We start from the raw sequence: 23,334 nt of genomic DNA on the forward strand, positions 1-23,334 counted from the left end.
ACAAAGAAAAAAGTTTCCAAACCTCAGTACTCATCCAGGAAAAGCTTCCTGGAAGCCTCTATACTTAATTATACTATGATAAATCTAAAAAACCCCAATATCTGGCAGTAAAACCGTAGTAAGTTTTTATGTTTAACTTGTGATTACACTTAACTTTTCTATATATTGAAGTCAGTAGACCAGGACATAGTGAAAAGGACAAAGTATATCCTTATGATTCAGAACAGATTCCAAAATGCTGCCATTCTATTTGGGAAATTCTAAAAGAAGATGATCATATAGTCTCCAAGGATTGAAACAGATATGTATTGATAATAAAAAAGTATTTGCACTCCATCACACACAGAAAAAAAGAAAAATACAGAGAGCTTTTGTTTCCTCTAACATTCAAGGCTTCAGAATTTTTCCATCATGAGTTTGGATTTAACTACTGAAAATAACTGCTTTTAGACTTTTGGTTTTATCATATCATTAAAACTCTCACAAATGACTGAATAAGGTAGAAAATTGCATCCAGCATTTCTATGCTATTCTATGGGAGCTGACCATAAAGAAGGTTTATAAAGAATGCTGACTGTAAATTCTATTTCAGATGTGGTCAAAGCTTTACATACAAAAGAAAAGATGTAAATGCTGTTAATACCAAAACCACATCAGTGATTGCTGCGTATGGTACCACTGAGGACTGCACTGCAGTGCAAACAAATGCCACATTATGTTGTTAGTTCCTGGCATCAGCAACTTGCAATAATGGTGGCTGTTTCATTCTTTCTTTGAACTAGCCTCGAGAATGGAGCAGTTACTCATCTTCTAAGGTCAATAAAGCAACCATTGGGAGCAAGCTTGTATTTTTCACATAATTTTTACTAGAGAGTACCTAACAACTTCCTTTCATCAGCATGTACACACCTAAGATAACCACAATACACTGTAAATAGGTGGTCAAAACCCCAAAAATGTTTCCTTTCCCCATGAACTTCGATTTCTAAGATGTTCTTTTAGTTGCCTAAACAGATTATGGGAACTGGTACCAGTCAGCTAATCTAACTATGGTGGCACTTCATTGTTTTGTTGGCACTACTGATGTACATCCAGCAGTCTGAGAAGGTTGTATGCCACTGATTTACTCTGTACTTTCTCTAAAGCAGTGACAGTTTCATACTTTTGTGTGTTTAACATCAGAACTGCAGTTCTGACTGTGTTAATTTTTGGAGCCTCTCTTGACTTTCCTGCAATAATGCAAATACTTCACAGTGTAAAAAATCAGAGTGTGTTGAACATCCAGTATGACTTAAACAGCAGAGAAGAGAAAGAAGAAACATTTATCAAGTTCCTGCAGTTGGTGGTACTTTACTACATTCCTTTGCTGACAAGACCCAGGCAGGCCCCTGAACCAACTTCAGCCACAGATGTCTGTTTCAGTGAGAAAAGTATAGGTCTTCGTTTGTTTGGGTTTTTTTTATAATGGCAATTCTACTTAGGACAGTAATGAAAACAAAAAAATCCATCAACTTCGGTGGTTGCATATCATTATTGGATTAAAGTTCAAATCTTGTCTCTTTAAAAGGATGTACAAAACGTCGTGACCTTATTATTACGCTACTGAAGTAGTAAGTGCCTCAAGTAATATTTGTTACACGGCTAAGAGGGAGGCAGTCCTGATGGGAAAGGCAAATAGCTTTACTGACAGACAGCTCAGCAACACCGAAAGAATCTTGGCGATTGCTGAAGGAACTCTCGAAAAATTCCATATATAAACTTTAACACGCAACCTGTCTCACCATCCAGCAAGCAGCAGGTTTCACAGTTTTACTGCAGTCCAATGTACACTTGTCTGACCTGAGCTTAAGAAAAGACTGTAAGTGTATTCTTGAACTGCTTCAGTGCACATTAAGAGACATTATCTTAAACAAAATTATTTTACTGATACTGAGAGACAGCAGGTAGGAAGAAGCAGACTGCCAAAGATTTGAGACTGTTTCACAGCTACTGTCAGGATTGGGTGTAGATCACCCTTCCAGATATGGAAGGGAAGGAAATGAAGCACGGGGTGAGAGGAGAGCAGCTATGGACCTGGTTTGCTGGTGGCAATTTTGCAGCCTGTTCAGAAATCAATTGCAATCTCAATAACACATTTTCCTGAATTGGCCTTAACTATCTTCAGCACAACCTTTATGCTAGCATGTCCTTAAAAGCCTAGAGGTGTTTTGTGTCTCTAAAGGCATCCCCAGTACTGATAAGACTCTGAAATTCTCTGGTCTACTGCAGGGCACATTTTAGCAATTGCAAAGGTTTATCCCAGACAGGGGTTCAAAGCAAGCAATGAAATGCCAATTGTCCATGCATATTTGACCAATCTGTCCTCTTAAATATGATGAGCAAAATCTTAAGAGACAGAACAATGTTTCTCTGGCAGTTTCCTTTGATACCCTTCATAGTAAGAAATGACTTAAAGTTTCTACAGACAAATGAGTGACCTAAAGCAAAGTGCATCTACATAGTCACTTTTGTCTATAGTTTAAAAAGCATGACTACACATGCTTTAGAAATACATTAGGAATAGGAATACACTAGGAATTAGAATACATTTTAGGGAAACATCAGTAAATGATCACAAGCTCTAAAATGAAAGCATTCACCTCTAAACAAATCGATCTGTTTTTGCTGGTGAAGGTCCATTTAGAAAATCTTGAATCTACAGAATATTCCTTTCATTTATCTCAAATAAGATCATGTTTTTTACCTGAATCTCAGCCAGATCGATGTATTAAATCTTAAAAGTTCAGAATTTTAAGATTTTTAGGTGAAATAAATGGCTGAGAGCTTACCAAGTTCAATTACAGTTACCAATTCAATGGTTACTGAAGGCTTGGAGTAACTTTTGAATACCTGGGCTTGAAGTTGCTAACATTTAACTGTGCAAGTAGAACTATCCTTGGTCAAATGTGTCAAAGGAGAAAAAATTACCTAAGAACTCCAGCAGTTCTTAATCTAATAAATGTTAGATTTATTGTTAACTGAATTTTACTTTAATGGTTCATTTAATATGCCTTAAAACACTTACTTCAGAATTACACAGCCTGTACCGGTAGGAGGAGCCGTCCAAAACACTTGAATCCGTGTTCTCCTTCTGGGTGTGCTCTCAGTAACAGCAACAGGACAATTACTCATGAACTGTGTTTCTTCTTCATCTATGATCTAAGGAAATACAAAGAGAAGAATGTGAAAAGATAAGGACATATATAGCCAATGTCTCTCGAATATGTTTTGTCAGTTCATGTTGTCCTTCAGTGGGATCATTTGTAATATGCTTTGCTCAGCTCAGCACTATGCTAAATTTATTTGTAACATGCAGATCACTCACTGAAATGAAAACAAAAAGCCCACAAAATAAAGACAGAAGAATAAATCAGTTCTAAGTGAACAGAAGTTAGTCCTTTCTGAGTGTGGCAGCAAATAACCTTTTTTGTAGATTCTGATTACTGGAGTTTCCTGGAAATGGTAATGAACTGAAAATCATAAAAGATGCATCATTTCAATTTTTTTTAAATATTATGGCAACTGGTTAGGACAGATGGAACATGCTAGAGAATAAGGGGTTTCAGTTTGTTTATTTTTTGTTTGCTTTTTAAACTAACCTTTGTTTAAACAGTATTATTCTTAAGGTTTCAAAAGAATCTTCAGATAAAAAGAAGTAATATGTGAATCATAACAATTTGTAATTCAGAAATCATTATTGAGTCCAACCTGCACACATTTTTGCTTTTTTGATTGATTGATGTTTAACAGAAAGGTTTAAGTGGTATAAGTCAACACAAAATCAGGGAGGTTGATTTAGAACTGGCGTTCTAAGGATTGTACTCAAAGGTGTCTGTGACAAAATAGTTTTCTCACTACATATGTACTTCATGGATTGTACTTTAAGCCTTCTGTTCATCAGATCTCAAAGAAAATTCATCAGAAGCTGCCAAGCTTTATTTGGAAACAGGCAATGCTGGGATATTGCAAAATTTCTCTTCAAAATTACTCAGTGGTCCACTTCCATTTGATGAAGCCACAATTCACGTTACATTGGGTCAAGATTTAGGCAATGAATTAGAAACCTTACCATTTTGAGAAACAAACTGTATTTATCAATTTATAATAAAACTCAACTCTGAAGGAGTTTTTTCAGAACTATGGTTCTAATAACACACACGCTTTTACCAGATTATAATTTTAAAAAAGGCTTCTGACAGTAAACATAACTTTAAACAAGTATTTTGACAAAAAATGCTATTTTACATTCTGAAAAACTGGCAGTATCTAGTTTGGCCAGATCTGCTTTAGTGATCAGGCATCAACGTTCTCTCACTCAATGATACTGCCAGCATTCCCAAACATTTTTAGCTGAGCCAACAAACATTTCTGGTTTTCCATGGCAGAATGAAGGGGCACTGGCGCAAAGGAGTGCTGAGAAACTCTATTTAGCTGGTCAATAGGGTAATGGTTAATGAGTTTTAAATCTAAAGCCATTAATATTCTTCAACTTTTTTGACACTTTGTAGAATCTGTGTAACTAAACACAACGTGTACAGCTACTACTTTGTCAGGTTTTAATAGACATAAAGTATTGAGAAGCATGGGATCTAGCGTAGGCTTAAGGTGGCACTGCACTGTTTCTACTTCCACTTGATACTTTTTAATGCACTTAAGCATCAAGAAATCCCTTATTTACAATTCTGTCTTGGCCATCACCTGTATTTATTCTGTCTTATTCCTGAAACAGTTAAATAAAGAATTAAAACTGTTTACTTCTCTCTCAGAAAGCTTGTCTCAGTTATCCAGGACCATATCAATTGACCTTTTATGCATATCTCACAGTAACTCATTCTCAATCAAAACTCAATTTTGGTGGAAGCTTTGAGTGAAGAATGGATGATTTTATACTATCACATACAAAATAACATATTATCGTACATTATATAAAAGCAGGATAATTCCTATTGAAAGGGCTCTTAAGAGGTCATCTGAAAGTTCTTAAAAGGATAGTTTTCCTAGAAAAAGAGAACTATTGCAAATTACTGTAAAAGTTACCCTGGCTCCATATTCTCTTTTCAGATGCAAACTGCTGCTGTGGTATCATAACTCACATTATTTGATAAAAGCTTTAAAAATATATTCAATTCAGGTCAAGAAACATTAGTAATTACAGGTAAGCCTAAATACTTTACAACTGACCAGATAAAAACTATTCAATGATCAATGAACCTTTCACATATGTTGATTTTTCCAAACCTAGTTTAGTTCTTGTCTGACACACACTTCATCAATGAATGTTTCTTAAGAAGCCCAACTGAAATGGACTCGTGTTCTCAAAGTACAGAGTTGTTATTTTCAGTTAACAAGAACTTAACTGCTTTCATATCCCTAAATATCATTCCTCCAGCAGTCATCATTGTAGACCCATCTGTGATGCATTTGCACATTAAATAAATTCTGGTCTCCAGGTGATTCAATCCTGCTTTTCCCCCCAACAATGAATGGAATCGCCAGGAACAACAAAACCAAATCTACCAACTAATACTTAAGAAAGAAGTTGTGAGCAACTCTGAGTAGCTATTACAAGTCAAATTTCTGGCTACCGCAAAACAAGAACCTGAAATATTTGTTTGAAGTCTAGACAGTCATTATGGAGCATATCCATGCCCTTTTCCAGCAGCAACAAATGAACACAGAAATGCAGACATATTTTGCACTTCTATAGCCTACCCAGTTCCTGCAACCTAGCAAGTTATGAATTTTCTCAAGAAACACAAATGCCCATAATGAAATAACTTTAAAGTTCTGGTTGCATTTTAGAACATAATCCTGGAAGAACAGGAAGTGGTTGAACCTCAAGGCTATATCACAATTTCCTGCATCCCTAACCATCAAAGCAAGAAGACTTATGCAAGAAGTGTCTCTTGGAAAAACTGACCATAAAAGAATAAGGTCCTCCAAAAAGAGTTCCTTTGAAGAAAAATTAGACAGAAGCTTTCTTAATAAACATTCCTAATGTTTACACAATATGAGTTAAGAACTCATAAACTAGTTGGAAATGCTCAAATGACAGTTCATCTGAAAGGATTAAAGAAAAAGTTATATTAAGATATTCTATAAAACTCAAAAGAATTATCCAGATTCTAGGACTTCCGATAAATATAAACACATCTCAAAAACATTTGCTAAAAAGATGGGGTTTTTTATAAAGATTCAAACCTCCATGGATATGGAAAAGTTCTTAGGGGCAATACAGAAAAGGTTCACTACTTAAACAACAGGATTCCAAATGACATGATATTTTAGGGTGGTGGATGATGTTATTGCAATCACACATAACACAGGAGAAAGTAATAGTATCCTGGCCAACTTTGGGGAGAAGAAAAAAACACAAACTCTGAAAATAATACAACCCTGATTTTTCTTCTGGAATCAAGTCAGACCACATAGGCATGAAGGAAAACTGGCAGGAAAAAGGCATGCAGATTAAAATGTCGCATTTGCAAAATTACAGCTTCTAAACCCCAGGTTATCTGTAATGGTAATCCTTTCATTTTCAGGAATGGGTCAGTAAATTAACTACATGTTGGACAAAAATCCTAAAAACTAAAATAAACACTTGGCCATCGAATCTGAGGTATCAGAGCGAGGGATCTCTATGTGACTAATTCTTTTGAATCCACAAATGCAATGACATTATGTCTTGATGTTCTACTTAGTTTACGGTGTAGGGTTTGTTGGTTTGGGGTTGGGGTTTTTTTGGTTTGGTTGTTTTGTTTTCTTTCATTATGATTATAGTGTTATTGGACCAATTTATTCCTTCGGGGAAACTAGTGTAAATCCTGAACAAGACTCTTGGAGTTAACCTGGATCTGAACGAGTGTCACAGAAAGCAGAATTTGACTGATCTTGGGTAAATCTACAAACACAGAAGTAAGGATATTAAAAGGGAGAATTTACCAGATCCAGACTTAGTCCTACGTTCTTTCCATATTCCAAACACTGATGAAGTTGAGGATGAGTTTTGGGTGTTCCTGAAAAGCAGGACTGGATAACTGCTTAGTTGTTAAACAGACGACTGAGTGGTTTTCTTTTCTCAGAACTGGAACATTTCATGCTGAGTGACAGAGCTTGCTGTCTGTTTCTGATTTCTATAAACTGTTAGTCAAATAAACAAAACCAGGCAGTTGTCCTCTCTATAGTTAAATTTATATCAGTATTTTTTAAAAAAAGTCAAAATGCTAATATACCACAAAGAAAGGAATTAGCATCAAGTACAAAAAGAGATGAAGTTACATAAATCCTCTACTGGCTTGTGTCCACTTCCTTAGTTTAAACCACTGGCTAGGATCTTCAGCACCATTTCTTGTTCTGTGGACACATCATCACTTTCCACCCACTGAAACAGCTGTGTTTTACTGAACAACTGTATTAAAAAAACAAAAAAAAAAAACCCAAACCGCCAAACAGACAAAGTTCACAAGATAAGCATTTTTGTGGTCAGTTTTCTTCTTTGGAAAAGCTAAAATGGAATCTGACTTCCGTAATGTTTCAAAACTATCTTCTCCTTGAGGAAACTTTCCCATTATAAAAAGAACATTGAGTCTACATAATGGTAATAATATTTGGCCTTTAGGGATTAATCTAGAACAGAACTTATTATGTGGAATGGAAAACTAATGATGTACAAAGTCAGTTTTAAAAATCTACCTCAAATATATGCTTCACATAACCAATTTCTTTGACTAAAGGACAGAGTATTTCCTTCAGAGTCTGTGCTTAGAATCAGAAGAATCAGAACTGGGACTTTTTATGAAATGTCAGTAATCAATCTTGATGCAGACTGTGATTCAAAGCTGTGTAGCACTACCAAGCACTGCTGGACTCCCAGAAGACTGGAATTTTCTGATAACTAGCCACACCTTGGAGGACTGGAGAAAGGTATGCAAATCTACTGAAGAAAGGCACTGATAAAATACACTTGTAGATTATTACTATGTTCCAGTAATTTCTAGAACAAATTTTACATAGATATCCTACAATATTGTAACTGGGAATCAAATGTTGTTCTGTAATCATCACCTGAGCACAGATTTTATCAAATAAAGAAGAAATGTATTAGATGACATGATGGTAAGTTCTGTGAAAGCAGTATCAGCACAAGTTACATGCCCCTCTACCTACCTGTCTTCGTGTGTCCATCCACCTGCTCATTTCTCATCCCAAAGACCATGTAGTTGGAATCGGGGGTGGGGTGGGGTGGGAGGGGTGGGGATGATGGGCAAAGGACCCTTCCAGTTCTACAAAGAAGTATGATGCCAGACAGTGAGATCAAGTCTGGGATTTATAAATCACAATCCAAGACATTTAAAAAAACTAACCAAACAAATAAAAAGAACCCCCAAACAAACCCGTTTGATGCGTGAGATGTTCTAAGGAAAAGTATTTGAATTCTGTCCGACTGTCTTTCTCTTCTTTAAAACAAGCCATTTGACTAGTGTGTTTGTTGCAAAAAAAAGAGGCTGTATTGGAGGATCAAAAGGAAAAAGAAGCTGCTGGGAGAATCCTGAATCCTGTATGAGACTCATGCATAAAAGTGTCCCAAAAATTTTTGCTATAAGAATCATATAGTCATACTGTACTACATGTTGCTCTTCAGGCTAATCAAACCTAACAGCTATATTACACCTATCACAGGGCACGAGCTAGGTCTATTCTAAGGCACAATTCAAACAAAAGGAGAAGGAAAATCTTCAATGTGACAAGAACCTGAAATGCATTAAGGATAAAGCACTACACTGTCAACTTTTACATTAAACAGCCTTTCCTGCCTGAGAGACTGTCTATGGAAAGTTTAACAACACAGCAATTTCTTTACTTAATTCAATATATATGAAAAGACAAGATGTATATTGACAGGCACAGATAACAATAACTTGACAGCATTTACTGAATGTAAAATGTTATACTGTATATTTTTTCTTGAGTTTGAACCACTCTCAATCAATGTTGTAACATGTTCAATTATAAGGATTATGCTGAAGGCTTATGTTTGTAAATTTAAAATGGCCAATTAAATAAAAGCTCTTCATGAAACTCAACAGATGAATGAACATAGATTGTTGTAAATTGAGACAATTTTCATTTAAGTAGTCACTAAGCGTGGACTTCAGGTTCAAAGTTTAATCCCTGTTTCCTATGAATTTTTCTCCTTGACTGTAACATCAACATTTATATGAAAATAGTTGGGTAAAATGATTTAAGCTATTTTATCAGACTATATTACTACTATTTTTGACAGATAATTCAGCTTTTCCCAGATAACATATTAGTTTTATAATCTCTAACAGAGAAACTATATTAGGCACAGAGAGCTGTTGTTATTCTCATAGCTATAAATCTGATTGGGTTCCATCCATAACTTTCTTTAAAAAGTAGCTATTTTGATTAAGAAAAAGCCTCTGATTTCATGCTAATAAATACTAAATTCCAGCAAAGAAAGGGCAAATTCTTTTTAAATAGTATCACCTTATAAAATCCCTTGAAAGACTAGTTTCTTAACACATCCAATACTATCCAACAATCCTCATCAGAAACGAGAAATTATTTTGAAGACTGAACTTGCTTTTCACACCTTGGCACAAAGACTTAAAGTGCACCAGTTGACTCTTGCCAAAGAGAGTGTCCTGGCATAAGCATCAGAGCATACAAATTAGTCGCAGCATTAGGGACATCAGCAGGAGTAAATTGTGTGAAGGAACGTCTTGTGAACTTCTGCACAAAAGCAATGAGTCACTCTGTGCCTTGCATGACAAATGCCTTAACATTATTCTTCATGCTTTGTGTTCAGTCTACACAGCTCCTTTCACAACATTTGAAATGATGCATGAGGATTCTGGGCAAGATTGAAAATTTAAGTTTCAAGGAAACAGGACTTTTGGCTCACCTTGATGTATAATTTAATCAAGTTAGACCTAAATCTAGAGTAAATTTACTGAGGTCAGACTCTATGCTGAACAATTCACACACATTAACTTGTGGGCTGTTTTTTTTTTTTTTTTTCCATTCAGGCAGTAGCTAGAAGACTGAACTTGCTTTTCAATGAAATCAGGGTTCTTTTATGGTCTAAATATAGTTTACATTTGGAAGCATGAAACAAGCAGATGAAGAAAGGGTAAATTTTATGAACACTTAGTCAAATGAAAATTAAGAAATGTTACTTTCAACAGTTTGTTGCAAGGATTAAGAAACAGAACTGTCCTATTGCAGTCCTAAACCAAAATAATAACCTGTGAGGATGATGGGGACACCAAGCAAGGCTATGCTCTGTCAATTTTTTACTGACCCCCCGGGAACGGAGTCAGCTTTAATCAGAGGAGTCCTCTAGCTGCAGTTCCCTTCACCTGAGCCAAGGCCAACCCTAAATAGCAGCTGTAGAAAATAATTCCAAAATTTAAAAAAAAATTTAAAAAAAAAAGCACACAACCACTTGGGTTTCTCAGTGGCTCTCAGAGATTTCTACTTTCTCTCCTCCTTGTAACTGGAAGATCAAAGTGCAAACGATTCATCCAAGATTACAAAACTAACATACTCATTTCAGATAAGACTATAACCACAATAAACTTCAAAGATACATGCAGGATTCATTGTGTAATACTCTTGCAGAGGGATTATTTATACTCTAATGTTATGTTGTCAAACTATTTCAGCATGAACATCATTTTTTTGGCAAAAAAACCCCACCATTTCAATCTGATAACAAATTTTCACAGGGAAAAAATAACTTTTGATAGGTGATGTCTCAAGAGCCTTCAGCCTGGGAGAAATGTTGCTCAACAATCACTTGAAAGCAGTAAAATCTTAAGGGTTTTGTATATTTCTTGCGTAGTCACTACAGTTAGGGCCTCTCATTTAAGCCTAGAATACACACATTTGTTTGGAAAGAAAAAACACTGTTGCCATCTCTCCTAAATGTATTTCCTGCCCTTTTATTTAATTACATATAATGCAATTATCTACCTCATATTTAAGAGTCCATTTTAATCTGATTTTCTAGATGGATGAAGACATTGGAAGGTTGTGTAAAGAAGTGTTTTCACAGCTTCATAAAAGAAAGCTATATAAAATAAGGCAATGTAGATACAACACTTGACTAGAAGTGAAATTACTTTTATTGCTGAGCAACTTTCTCAAATCACTTTAGTGTAGTCTGTTTCTCAGTTGTGAAGTGGGGATATAGACATTGAGCTCCTTTTTCAAAACAATATATTAGATGCTGTATAAAAACATTATTATCTTTAACAGCTTGTTATACCTCAAATTGCTCTCAGACTTCATAAACAAGAGTTCTTTGGGAGGAGATTAAATATGAGATGCCAGATCTTCAGCCTGCTCTGTGATGTGCCAATAGTTCAAATTAGATGGAAAAGTGGCTTAGAGAATCAACTAGGAATTCAAGTCAGGGAAATCCATGGAAGCCATAAAGTTGGGGTGGCCCCCTGTGTACCAAACCCTTCATCTCAATTTTGTAAAAAGAACTGCCAAATTCTGTCAAAGATCTCCCAGCTTGGTGCATTGATGCCCACAGAACCCAGTAAGCAGAACAAAAACAAGCCTGGCAGAGCTCCAGTTTGACAACTGCATCTTTTACATGAGAGTGCTTTTTCAGCATATCAAGGGATTGTAGCACAACTAATTTAAAATGGAAATTTAAATATTTCTAAAAAATAAGAACCTTGTTTGGCAAAAAATATTTATATTTTCATTTGGATGCACACCAGGATTAGAAGACAAACTTATTTATCTTGCAAAAGCTCAGAGACAGTCTAGTAAAGCATGCCCTGCGACTAGCATCGAAGACTCTACTTCCTGATACGAAAGATGCAGATTCATACATCCATTCTGAATCAGACAATTCACTGTCCATCTGAGTTTTTACAAAATGAGTAACCTTCAACCAGTCTCTTTTCCGATCCATTCTACCTCACATATATACTCTCTGGGCCAAAGGGAAAAACTGGCTTGAAGTCAGGTAATGAAAGCACTGATCTGTCTTCAAATCTCTGCTCTGTTTATTTTGATGACCTTCCCTCCAAGTTGCAAAGCCAGACTCTTCCCTGCTGGCCTAGTGAAGTGTTTTACAAAGCAGAGGGATCCAAGAGGAAGAGACTGGGAAAAATCAGTCCTGAAATAGAACGTCGCTGCGTGGAGGAACACTCTTTAGGACTGCAAAACTCCATGGTGCAATCCCTGTTCTAATGACTCAGACACTCGAACCTTCTCTCCAACCAGACTGAAAACCTTTTTTCGCTTGTGATGGACCTTTTCTTCTGACTGGAAGTTACATCTAGATGAAAGTTCCCCCAACAAAAAAAGAAAAAAGTGAAACTTGATATATTCCATTAAAAGGATCAATATACTGGTGTTTCTTTCTGGAGAGACAAGAAACCAAAGCATTTCCTCAAAATATTGAGAATCCCATGTGGCATTGGTTTGCTAGTCCAGGACTGAGATCACATCAGTTCTAAGAGTGCTAACTTAGAACTTTTTTTAAATATTCAATTAAAAACAAATAACAAAACTCCTTCTGCATTTATTTCTGATCCTTACAGACAAATGCCCTTGTTTGAAAAGGGATTAAACAGACCTCCGAGCTTCCTCCCCAGACTTGGCCTTGTGTGTAGTATTGAACTGGGGCTCATGATTGTATAGCACATCTCTATCAAGAGTTTATGTTTAAGTAGCATGAGCTCACTGGCCATGTTACTGCATCTGGCAGCACCAAAAATTCACAGACAACTTCTAGTGAATCAAAGATTAATCCTTGGTTGACACAGAGGGCCACTCATGCACGTAGAGCCACATACACATGAACCAACCTCTAACAATACATTAAAAAAAAATTTTTTCCCCACATTTTACAAATCCGTATAGTAAAGAATTCATTCAGATCCTATCTCAGCACAAAACAAAGATTTATGAATATGCACCTAAACCAACTTTTAGGTCTTATGCTAAGCATGCAATTTAAGGTCACTAAAGGCAGAAGCTCAGTACCTTGCAGGACTAAATCCAGGATAAATTAAAATTATGTTTATGGACATGCTTGTAGGAGGCTGAAGGACTATCTGATTGCTGTGAGGTCATATTTTAGCTAAAAAGCAGCATTTATATTTTTGCTATATGCCAATCAAAATATTTTCAGCACATTTTTAATAATTTGTCAGAACTATATGAAACTTTTCATACTAGTACCAGGATTTTCCTCACTTTCTGCAGTAACTGTCTTTACCTGCCTAAGCCCATGTGCCTTTGTTTCTGTCAATGCACATAATCCTTTGCACAAAAATACCATTTTATAAATGCTTGAAAGGATATGCCTTCACTGCGACTAATAGAGATTTCATTAGTAAGGACCTCTAGTCACCATTCAAGTCCAGTCAATAACATTTTAAATTCAGTGGTCCAGAACTACTGTTCACCATAAGAATAAGCTTTAAGCACTCAAACAGTTGAGAAACGTAAATAACCAAAAAACTAACATTCCCATGTTCATGATAAAAAAAATACAAAGCATGATCTAGTCCTAAATTCACAATTCTCATCATCAGTTCTAGAAAACTTAACTAAAAGCAGTCAAGAAAATATGACTTCCATATCAGAACAAACCACATGGACTGGGTTGGGAGTCATAATTACTGCATTTCAACAGTTGGTGTTAAACGACACTGCTGAGTCATAGCTCTTCCCTTTGAAATTAATTACATGCTTAGCTTTTGATAAGATTATCATTCTTCATATACTGTTGCCACAATTGTATATTGCCAATACATTTCGCATCATAACAAGCAATGCACATGTAACGTGAGTGCAAGAGAAATATTTGCTGTGGGCTCACACAGAAGACATGGACCTTATCTTCTGCTCACACTGGCACTTCTCATTTACATTTCTGTGGCAAGGAACTCCAGGTTCATTGTCAAATCAATTTAAAACTCAGGAATTGCCATTTTTATTTCAGGAACAATATCTCAGATAAGAACAGCGTTGAAGGACCAGTCAATCAAAGGAAAATGAATGTGAAATTTGAGGAGACACATAAAATATCAGATAAGGAAGAAACTTTACAGTGCCTGGTCAAATGACACATAAAGCTCTTCTACTGAAGCCACGTTCCTACATCGCAGGTTCTCCTTGCAGAATGATGGTAACAGCCTCCTCAGCCTTTCTCTCTCTTGCATTTTTTCAGAGTATTGTCAGCCAAAGGAACCTTTTCTAACTATGACTCTGTGGAGTACAAAGTGCAACATGGGCGTAAACCTAGATGGGGCTTCCTTACTAATATAATCAATAATAATATTATTATAGAGGTGACACTTTTCTACAATACAAAATAACATTTGATAGTAATGTACAAAGAAAATGCCTCTTCTGTTATTAGGTACACCAGAACTGCTGAAAGTAATTTGAAATACACAGTAAAATGTGAGTCTGCACATTTTACTGGATCAGCATTTCTCAGTTGCTTAGTCTGAAGGATAAATGAAAAGCCTGAACATTTTAGAAAATACCACACTACTCAGCATTATGAATATACTGCCAAGAATAACTACCTCACTTGGAGCTCCTCATTTAAGTTAAGAAGGGATTTAAGGATTACAGAAAATACATATTTTTAATAGCATTATTGTCCTGTTGGTGTTGGAGTTCTGAAGCATCAGCAGCTCTGGCACATGTGTTATTCACATTCCTCATGAATGTCTCAATGCCAAAATATAAATCACAACCTAGTTCAAGCAGATTCTACACAAATTCCCATAGCCTTCAGATGACTCTGTACAGAACATAATCTATTTCAGAGAGACTTAATCCACTGCTAAAACCACATTTAGAGCAAAAATACTGGTGATCGGCAACTACAGGAATTATGCAGATAAATTTAAGAAGGCATTTACCTCCTTAAAAGAGCTCTCAAATCTTTTGCTTCACAATTTACATCAACTGTCAGACCAGGAACACGGTTTGCACAGAAGAGCTGCGGAAAGGCAGGAAGGGTTTGTGGCAGCACTGACAGTAGTTGTGAGCAATTACAAAGCCACCATGTTCTCTGTGGGTGTATGAGTGTGTGCCTGCACGTTAGGCAGAATCAAGAGATAATAATCCAGGCTATAGCTCCTCATACTTTTGATATGCTGATGAAGTACTAATGCATAGATTCTCAAATTCTTTTAGAGGGCATCACAGATTATACAGTCTATTCATGAACAATTCCCCTGCCTGCCTCTGTGTCCAATGTTTTCTATAAAGCCTAACTTCACGTTACCTAGAGTAGCCTTCTGGTAAATTAAACCTGCTTGCCGAGAGTTTCAAGGGAATCAAAAAGTTATGCTTTCTCCCTTCCCGTGTGAGAGGATTCTGCTTCAGAAAGACACACTGCTGTCAGTCAACAGTGAAGCCACAGACTGGCAAAAAGGAGAGTCTTGTGGGCAGACTTCAGATTTCTTTTCCAGAGTTTGGTAGGCTCTCTTCAAACACTGACTGAAGTCCAAGTGGATTAAGTGCTTGTGATGAAACAAAAACCTCACACCACCAAATATTAAAACTGCATCTGTATTAAAACACAGTTTGGGCACTTTTTCTGAACTGTCTTGCACAAATTTTCATTATGGGAACAAAACAATGACATGAGTACCTGGAAAGAAAAGTAATTTAAAACTTCAGGGGTTGTGTGTGTTGTTTGTTTTTTGTTTTGTTTTTTGGTTGGGTTTTTTTTTTTCCCCAAAAAAGTTCTATATTCTCTTGAATATAGCAGTATATTTCGTCTTGGTATAAAATGTCTGCTGGAGAGTTGTACAACCTTAAAGAAAATAAACATGCAGAAATGGATTCTGAAAAAATAGAACAACAAAGAATTTTGGTAAAAGCTTATAATAAAATTCTTCATAGCTCTGTGAATTGAAGCACTCTAAAAAATGAGCCGTAAACTGAAATGGAACTGTATCAAATGGTACTTGTACATAGATTAACACTATAAGGACTAACAACTTTTGCCAGGTTTAAAAAGAAAAATAAGTAATATATATATATATAGTGGTATCTTGCTTTCATATTAATTCCAAGCAGGTGCAGTGGTAAAGATGTGGCTTGTTCAATGCAGCTCTCAGTCACTAAACATGGCACGACAATCAGAAGCATGCCTCAATGAAGAGGCTTCCTCCTATGCAGGTGGCTGAAGTTTTACACTATTATGGTTTGAGAAATAAAGCTAAGAAAATAAGTGGCATCTTCTTATGCAGACATCACTGTCTGTTTAATTTCAAAAAGCTACAAAACATTTGTAAAACATAAAGAGCTCCAACTCTGCTGTTGCATTAGTACATAAAATAGTACTCCCACCTCACATTAGTAGAGTAGCTCTTCTTAATTCTCAGTGGATACACTGATGCCATTTTGCTTCAAGTGATGTATTGAATAAAATGTTCACTTAGTTGTACTTCCGTATTAATGCATGGACTATGAATTTTGTCAAGTACTTGACGCACCAATTTTTTAAACCAAATTATTAAAGGCAGTGATTTTGATAAAACCACTTCCAAAATTATTTGTACATTCTAAGTGCATTTCCAAGAAAAATTGCAAAATTTCTAATAGAACAGAAACACAGTAAGACAGATGTGAGGAGGACATAAGTGAAACCAGATCCTGCCAGGAGGGTGGCAGACAGGAGCCCAGACACTTGCATACTGCCCCAGCCACTGCAGCTGCTGCCACTGCCCAAGGCTGGCAGCTCTGTCCTGGTCCAATGCAGAAGGAGCAATCAGGAGTCTGAGGAAGAAAGTGGGACACAACCTGCCTACATCTCTTGCCTTGACACTGCCAAGCTGCATGCAAAATAAAAAACTAAGGTTTACTGCACTGTCACAGAAGAGCTAAAGGTGCAAGCAGATTTCAGAGCAACCCTATATATTTGCATTAGGCAAAGTTTTCATCTCCTGATAGTTTGACATGTTTTGTTTTGAAATATAAGCCTTCTTTATGTGTGTCAACTTTATGGCTGTAAACAGACTTTCTAATTAAAAATTTCTACTCCCATCTTACCATACATGCATATGACAATACAATTACCTTTAGAAAAAACACAAATTCATCTCAGTTTCAAAGGGATTTAATTCTGATGAGTATGTACTTCAAGACTATAAAGCTGTATCGTTTGAAATTTCATTAGGGCAAGTAGAAATTCAATATATACAGTCATAGATCAAGAGGGAGACAAGTACATCTTCTTTGGGGAAAAACACCCAGATTTTTGCAAGAAACTAGAAAATCCATTTCCAAAGCAATTTGACACATAAACAAAGAAAATTTAAAATTTCAGATCTCTAGCATCAACCACCTTTTTAATAATATTCCATCACTACAAAACAGGCAAATGTGTATGGAATCGAGAACGTGAAGAACAGAATAAATGATAATGTGAATTAAACGAGGAAAAACTGTATTTATGCTGGCTCTATTACCAATGCTTTCCTTCATGATCTTAGCAAACCAATTTCAAGTAGAATAGATTTAAAAAACAAACAAACAAACAACAAAAAAACCAGAACACAACCCAGACATACCATTATTTCAAAGGTATCTTTTAAAATAAATTATGTTTCTAATTGGCTTGGTAGCATTTCTTGCTAGACTTAAATTTAGGCTTTGGAACTCCTACCACTACTAACTACAAGTAGTAGGAAAAACATTATTTTACACAATTTCCAGTTTCAAAACATAATTTTGTCAAAATAATTTTTTTCCTGGAAATGTGCGATTTTATTGAAATATCATTTTAAAGCATCTGGAAAAATTTAAATGTGTTCAAAACAATCCATTCTGAAAATAAATGTTTTTATTTTTCATCATCTCAAGTATTGTTGCTTCAATAGTTTATTATTTATATACTGTAAATAATGTAATAAAAAGAATAGTATACTTCAGTTTTATCTGCATATAAAGTGCTGATGACCTTTCTATTGGAAATTTCCAAAGAGTTTAATTGTGTAACTAGTTTGCACTGTAGCATATTGGACAGGGAAAATTTCTCATTTCAACCAGTTTTGTTTTTTTATGTTGTTCAAAGAACCTTCTGTGTAGCCCTTTTTACTGCTAGCCCTAATTAGGGGATTAAATGTCCTTCTGTATTGCTCAGGTGTGCCTTCCCTAAAGTAGCAACAGAAGAAAACAGTAACATTAATTACAAAGCAGGCAAAGTTGCCTACACCTTCTGCTGCTGATCAAAACTGTCTTCAACACACTCGCAGTTCTGTTGGTCATGTGCTACTGATAGTCAGGTAGTCAAAACATATACACCTTCTATTTATCTGTAGATTTATATTACACACGATTCTGAGAAATCTTGAAACCTTATTCTTTGCATTCAGCTCCCCCATTACCTGGTCATTCAAATATGAAGAGATGGCCAATAATTATGAGGCAAAAGGCAGCAACAAAGGTGTTATGCACAAAGCATAAAGTGCTCACTTTCCTTTTTGGAAATGATCGGTTTTCCATCAAAATAAAAGGGATGACACCCTTCTACTGCACTTCTGAAGAGATTGACAGAACTGAAGTCCCAAGCAGCTAAACTTCACCTACGTGTGCTCTCATTCACGCTTTTCAAAGAGCTAAAGATTCAGATACTTCCATGGGAATGGATACAGAAGAACAGTAATTCTACAGAGTTTAAGTGGCAGCACACAGGAATTAGAAACAGATAGGCACAGACACATGAGAACCACAGTGCTTTTGTGCTCATCTTGTGCACTTCAGCACAACATATGCTATTTATGACCATACTGAAGGGCTTAATTCACACGGCTGATTCTAGTCCTAAGTGAAGTTGGAACATCGCACATGGGCTTACAACCACTTTATTTACTTTACAAGTCTAGCTATATTTTAACAGATGTCAACGATGAGAGCTATTGGGAGACATCAGGCTCAGGTCCTTTAACGCTTCTCTGGAGACTTTTATCAAGAAAAAGATGACAAGCAATTAAGTAACTTTTACTGGGTTTTGCATTAAAAGTTCTAAAATTGCAAAATAATGTTCCAACAAGGTTTTTTTTTGTATCTATAAACTTTTTCTTAGTGGCAAACAGTCTCATCATATGAGATATACACAGTGACAAATACCAATGCTGAGCCCTGCATTGTTCAGTATCTTCATAAATTATGTGGATGATGGGACTGAAAGCATCCCCACCACGTTGCTGATGACACTAACTGGGTTGTGAGGTGGACACATCAGAGGGGAGATGTGGAAGATCAGGCTGGAAGAGTGGGCAAGCAAGAACTGTATGAAGTTTAACGAAGACAAGCACATCCTGCACCTGGGATGACGTTACCAAAGAGTGCAGTACAGGCTAGAATCTGTGTGGCTGGGGAGCAGGCTTGCTGAAAGGGACCTGGGGTTCCTGGTGGACAACAAGCTGACCATGAGTCAGCCACTGCAGCAGCAGAGGCAAATTGAATCTTGGGCTGCATCCACAGGGGCATTAATAGCAGAGACAGAGATATGATCATACCACTCCACTCCATGCTTGTCCAGCCATGCCTGGAATAATGTGTCCAGTTCTGGTCCCCACAATTCAAGAAAGAAGCAGACAGACCAGAGAGGTTCCAAAAAAAGGCCACAAAGACAATCAAAGGGCTAGAGAACCTGCCCTATGAGGAAAGGCTGAACAAGTTAGATCTCCCCCCACTTCTCCCCCTGGAGAAGGCACAGGGGAAATCTCATCACAGTATTCCATTACTTCAAGGGCAGCTACAAATAGGACAGAAACTCTGTCTTCACAAGGAGCTTCATGGAGAAGACCAGAGGCAATGGCTATAAGTTGCACTGGGAGAGGTTTCATCTTGTTATAAGAAAAAAAAAAATTTACAGTGAGAACAATCATTGGAACAGTCTCCCAGGGATGTGGTAGAGTCCCCATTGCTTTCAAGATGCAGTTGGACAAGGTGCTGGATCATCTCATCCAGGCTCCCCTTCCCAGAAAATGTTGGACCATATGATCTTTCAATATCCCTTCCAACCTAGGCTGTTCTATATTTTTTGAAGTACGCGGTCAAATAAAACCAATTTGTTTCTCATTTTTTCTATGTATTACAAAATGTTTCTTTGCACTTCGTCTTTGTTTACTACGCTTAATCTGCTACTCTAGAGGTAGTTTTTCCAATCTTTCACAAAGTTTCTTTCAGTCACATGACTTTATACATATTTGGGAGAGGGTCCCATAAGAAATAAATATAATGAAAAAATTAAGTGCAGCACCAAATACGAGTTCAGACAATATCATCTTCTCAAACTGATGAAGTGTTAGTATGTAGGAATATAAACAGCTGTCCCTTTCTTCTGGATTCCCATGTGAGAATCTGAAGTATATAACTGTGAAAGTTTTTGTCCGAGAACATACCCAAAATCACGTGATTTCAACTTAAGTGACACAAATAGTCTAGACTGTCTATGAAAACATTTGCAGAACGTGAGCATGGAAGCACTAGAAATAACACAGATTTTCACTGCAGAAACCAAATACTGTCCAGCAGGTCACGTTTAACTTATGAGAAGTCTCACACCATCTTTCACTTCTAAAGCTGAATTTTGGTCATACAGGAAATCTACCTCAGTGATTACGGACAACCAGTCATATCAGTGTTTATTCAGACACTTATATTTGGTCATTTCAATGTTATTCTGAAATATTCTCATTAAATTTCAATTAAAAGCTGTGTAAAGTCAGCACTCTGGATCAGTTATTTTTCTGTGCTTTTACATTTTTTGCAGACTAATCTTACAAATTTTGCACAGGTACTCAAGAAAACAATCCTATGAAGAATGCAACTAACACAACTTTAACAGAGAAGCATTAAAAAAACTGGCTCAAAAATGGGAAAAACAACTTCTGATAGTCAGAAGTTTAGCCACATATAAAGGAAAATTAAATTTGCAGGAGATACCAACACTTGATAAATGACAGCTTATCTCCAGAATATGACCCATGGATTTCAAGAAGTATTAAAATTAAAGGCCAGGAATCATATTTAATAGATCTGATGCTTATTACTTCAGCAAGTATTTTAACTTTTTTTTTTTTTTATAAATACACAATACTTCCATATTATACAGAGCTCAATAGGTATTACACCATCCAGTTTACTAATCCCAAATACATGTTAATGCTGCTGTTTCTGATTCTGTGCCAGCAACAGGAAGGACTAAAACATAGTAGGGATCCAAAGCCATTTACTGGTTTAAGTGACTAAGCCTGGAGTGTTAAAAGAGCAGTTGGAGCGGTTTTGTCATTTTAATCCTGTAGTAAGGAGGACTTGCTTATCTTTCTGACACATACCAGCACAACAGCTACTGTTACTGGAATTGTTTTTAGGGACCCCACCGTATAGACAGAATTAGACTGTGTTCCCATATTTTACACTCGCAGTTGGAATATTATACATTTTACAAACATTTATTGGTTTATGCACGGGTAGTATTTGCATGCAAGAAGACAAATGACTGTTTAAACATTCCTGACTTGGAAGGCAAACATTGTATGCAAAGAGCAGAACTCCTGAAGTTTAATTGTGGCTCAAGGGTGATCTTGAGTAAGTTGTTTCAACATTTATTCTTCTATAAAGTGGATATGATAAATCCACATTCCTCAAAAATGTTCCTGGAATTTAATTTATGCAAAAACTTTTAAATCTTCAACAGAAAGGCAATATAAAAGCGCATGTAAAAGCTGTATTATATCCAGAAATGTAAACGCAAATCTGGTAGCACTGACAACAGAAAATCATTAGGACAAGATTCAGTAAAGTTAATTGGAAAAAAATTTAGTCATGATTTCTCTAAATCCATACAAGAGGTATGTACCAAGAGTCAAGTATCTTAACAGCATTTTATTCTGTCTTTATATTTACCATATTTTTAATCTTGCAATGTTCCTTCCCATATTTATGTCATTCTGGCTTATTTGGCTCAGGAATAACCTAACTTTTTTAGTACACGATGCATATAGACGTAAAAATACGAACAACAATGGGCTTACTTCAAGAACAGCTTTCACATAGGTTGTATCAAGTTTGTTATTCCCAAAAAGAAACATCAAATCTCTTTCATAGTCAGCAGTTAGAGGCAAATGGGTACAGAAACCTAAGAACACATTGTGACGTACACTACGTTCTTTCTGTGGAAGCTGGCAGTTGCATAACATCTGCGCCACATACGAAGCTCTTTATTATGTGGTTTTAATACATTTTGCAACTAATGTAATCAGATAAACTGATGACCATCAGATTAACTAAAAGATTAATATACAGAGAGTTTTGAGTCAGTAGCATACAGGTCTTTTTCATCCTTTATAGAAATCTTAACCTCTAAGAAAGAGTTCCAAATTATTGTTTGGAACACACTGTATTTGAAGCTATTATATAATCCCACTGTCTAAATATATCATAACCCAATTCTAATTCATATAAGTACTTTGTATAACATTTATGGATAATAAAACTAGGTTACTGAAAGATTCTCAAAGGAGGCAAAGAAACTGCATAGCCAAAAACCACCACTGGTCCTATGCATGCAGCCAATACAGAAAACCTTCATGATTATCTTAATAATACTGGGATTTATCACAATGTGTAGGCAGATTTTCTCAACAGGTAGGATTAGCATGGGGGGTAATTTACTAACTGCAGATTCTTGCTTTATTCCTACATCTGGGATTCCCACACTATCATGTACAGAGAGGCCAGGGCAAAAGGACCACCAATAAGAGGCAAACTGCTGCCTTAGCAACCATTTAAAATACCTCCCTGAAGCTTCCAGAAAGCATTCTTCTATTAATGGTATAAAATAGGTAGCTAGTTTTCCTATGAAAGTGACCTATTGCTCAAGAGAAGCTGCAGTATAAAGTATTTCTCCATTTTCAGCATTTGTTTGCTACTTTATGTCCCCTCTCTCCCCTTCTCTGTTTTCCTCCTTTTAAAAAGCAGTAGATTAGCTAAAACAAGTTTGTGACAAACAGGCTAAACCAAGCAACATCAGGTACAATTAAGCCTCCCATACAAGCAGAATCAGCTTTACTCATACAATTGGAATAAAAAAATTAAATTAGTTCCAAGAGAACAAAACCCTGATGTGTGCCTGACAAATCATGAATAAACACTGGCAACGCCTTAAGGAACCTCTACTACACTGCTGACTGTATTGAGATATATAATCATTAAAGTTATAGAACAGTAAGTACTAAAACTACTTCTTACATATTC

At 36.2% G+C, this 23,334-nt stretch overlaps 1 protein-coding gene across 2 annotated transcripts in view; it reads right to left on the minus strand.

The window, feature by feature from the left end:
- Positions 1 to 23,334, minus strand: part of SPON1 (spondin 1) — a 358,480-nt gene that overhangs the window by 150,268 nt on the left and 184,878 nt on the right. For both annotated transcript variants that reach the window (XM_074884793.1, XM_074884792.1), the window contains exon 3: positions 3,065 to 3,198. In XM_074884793.1, coding sequence (XP_074740894.1) covers positions 3,065 to 3,171 — 107 coding nt within the window. In that variant the 5' untranslated portion in view covers positions 3,172 to 3,198. The remainder of the gene's footprint in view (positions 1 to 3,064; positions 3,199 to 23,334) is intronic.

This window comes from Strix uralensis, chromosome 15 (assembly GCF_047716275.1).
Source record: "Strix uralensis isolate ZFMK-TIS-50842 chromosome 15, bStrUra1, whole genome shotgun sequence".
Lineage (NCBI taxonomy): Eukaryota > Metazoa > Chordata > Aves > Strigiformes > Strigidae > Strix > Strix uralensis.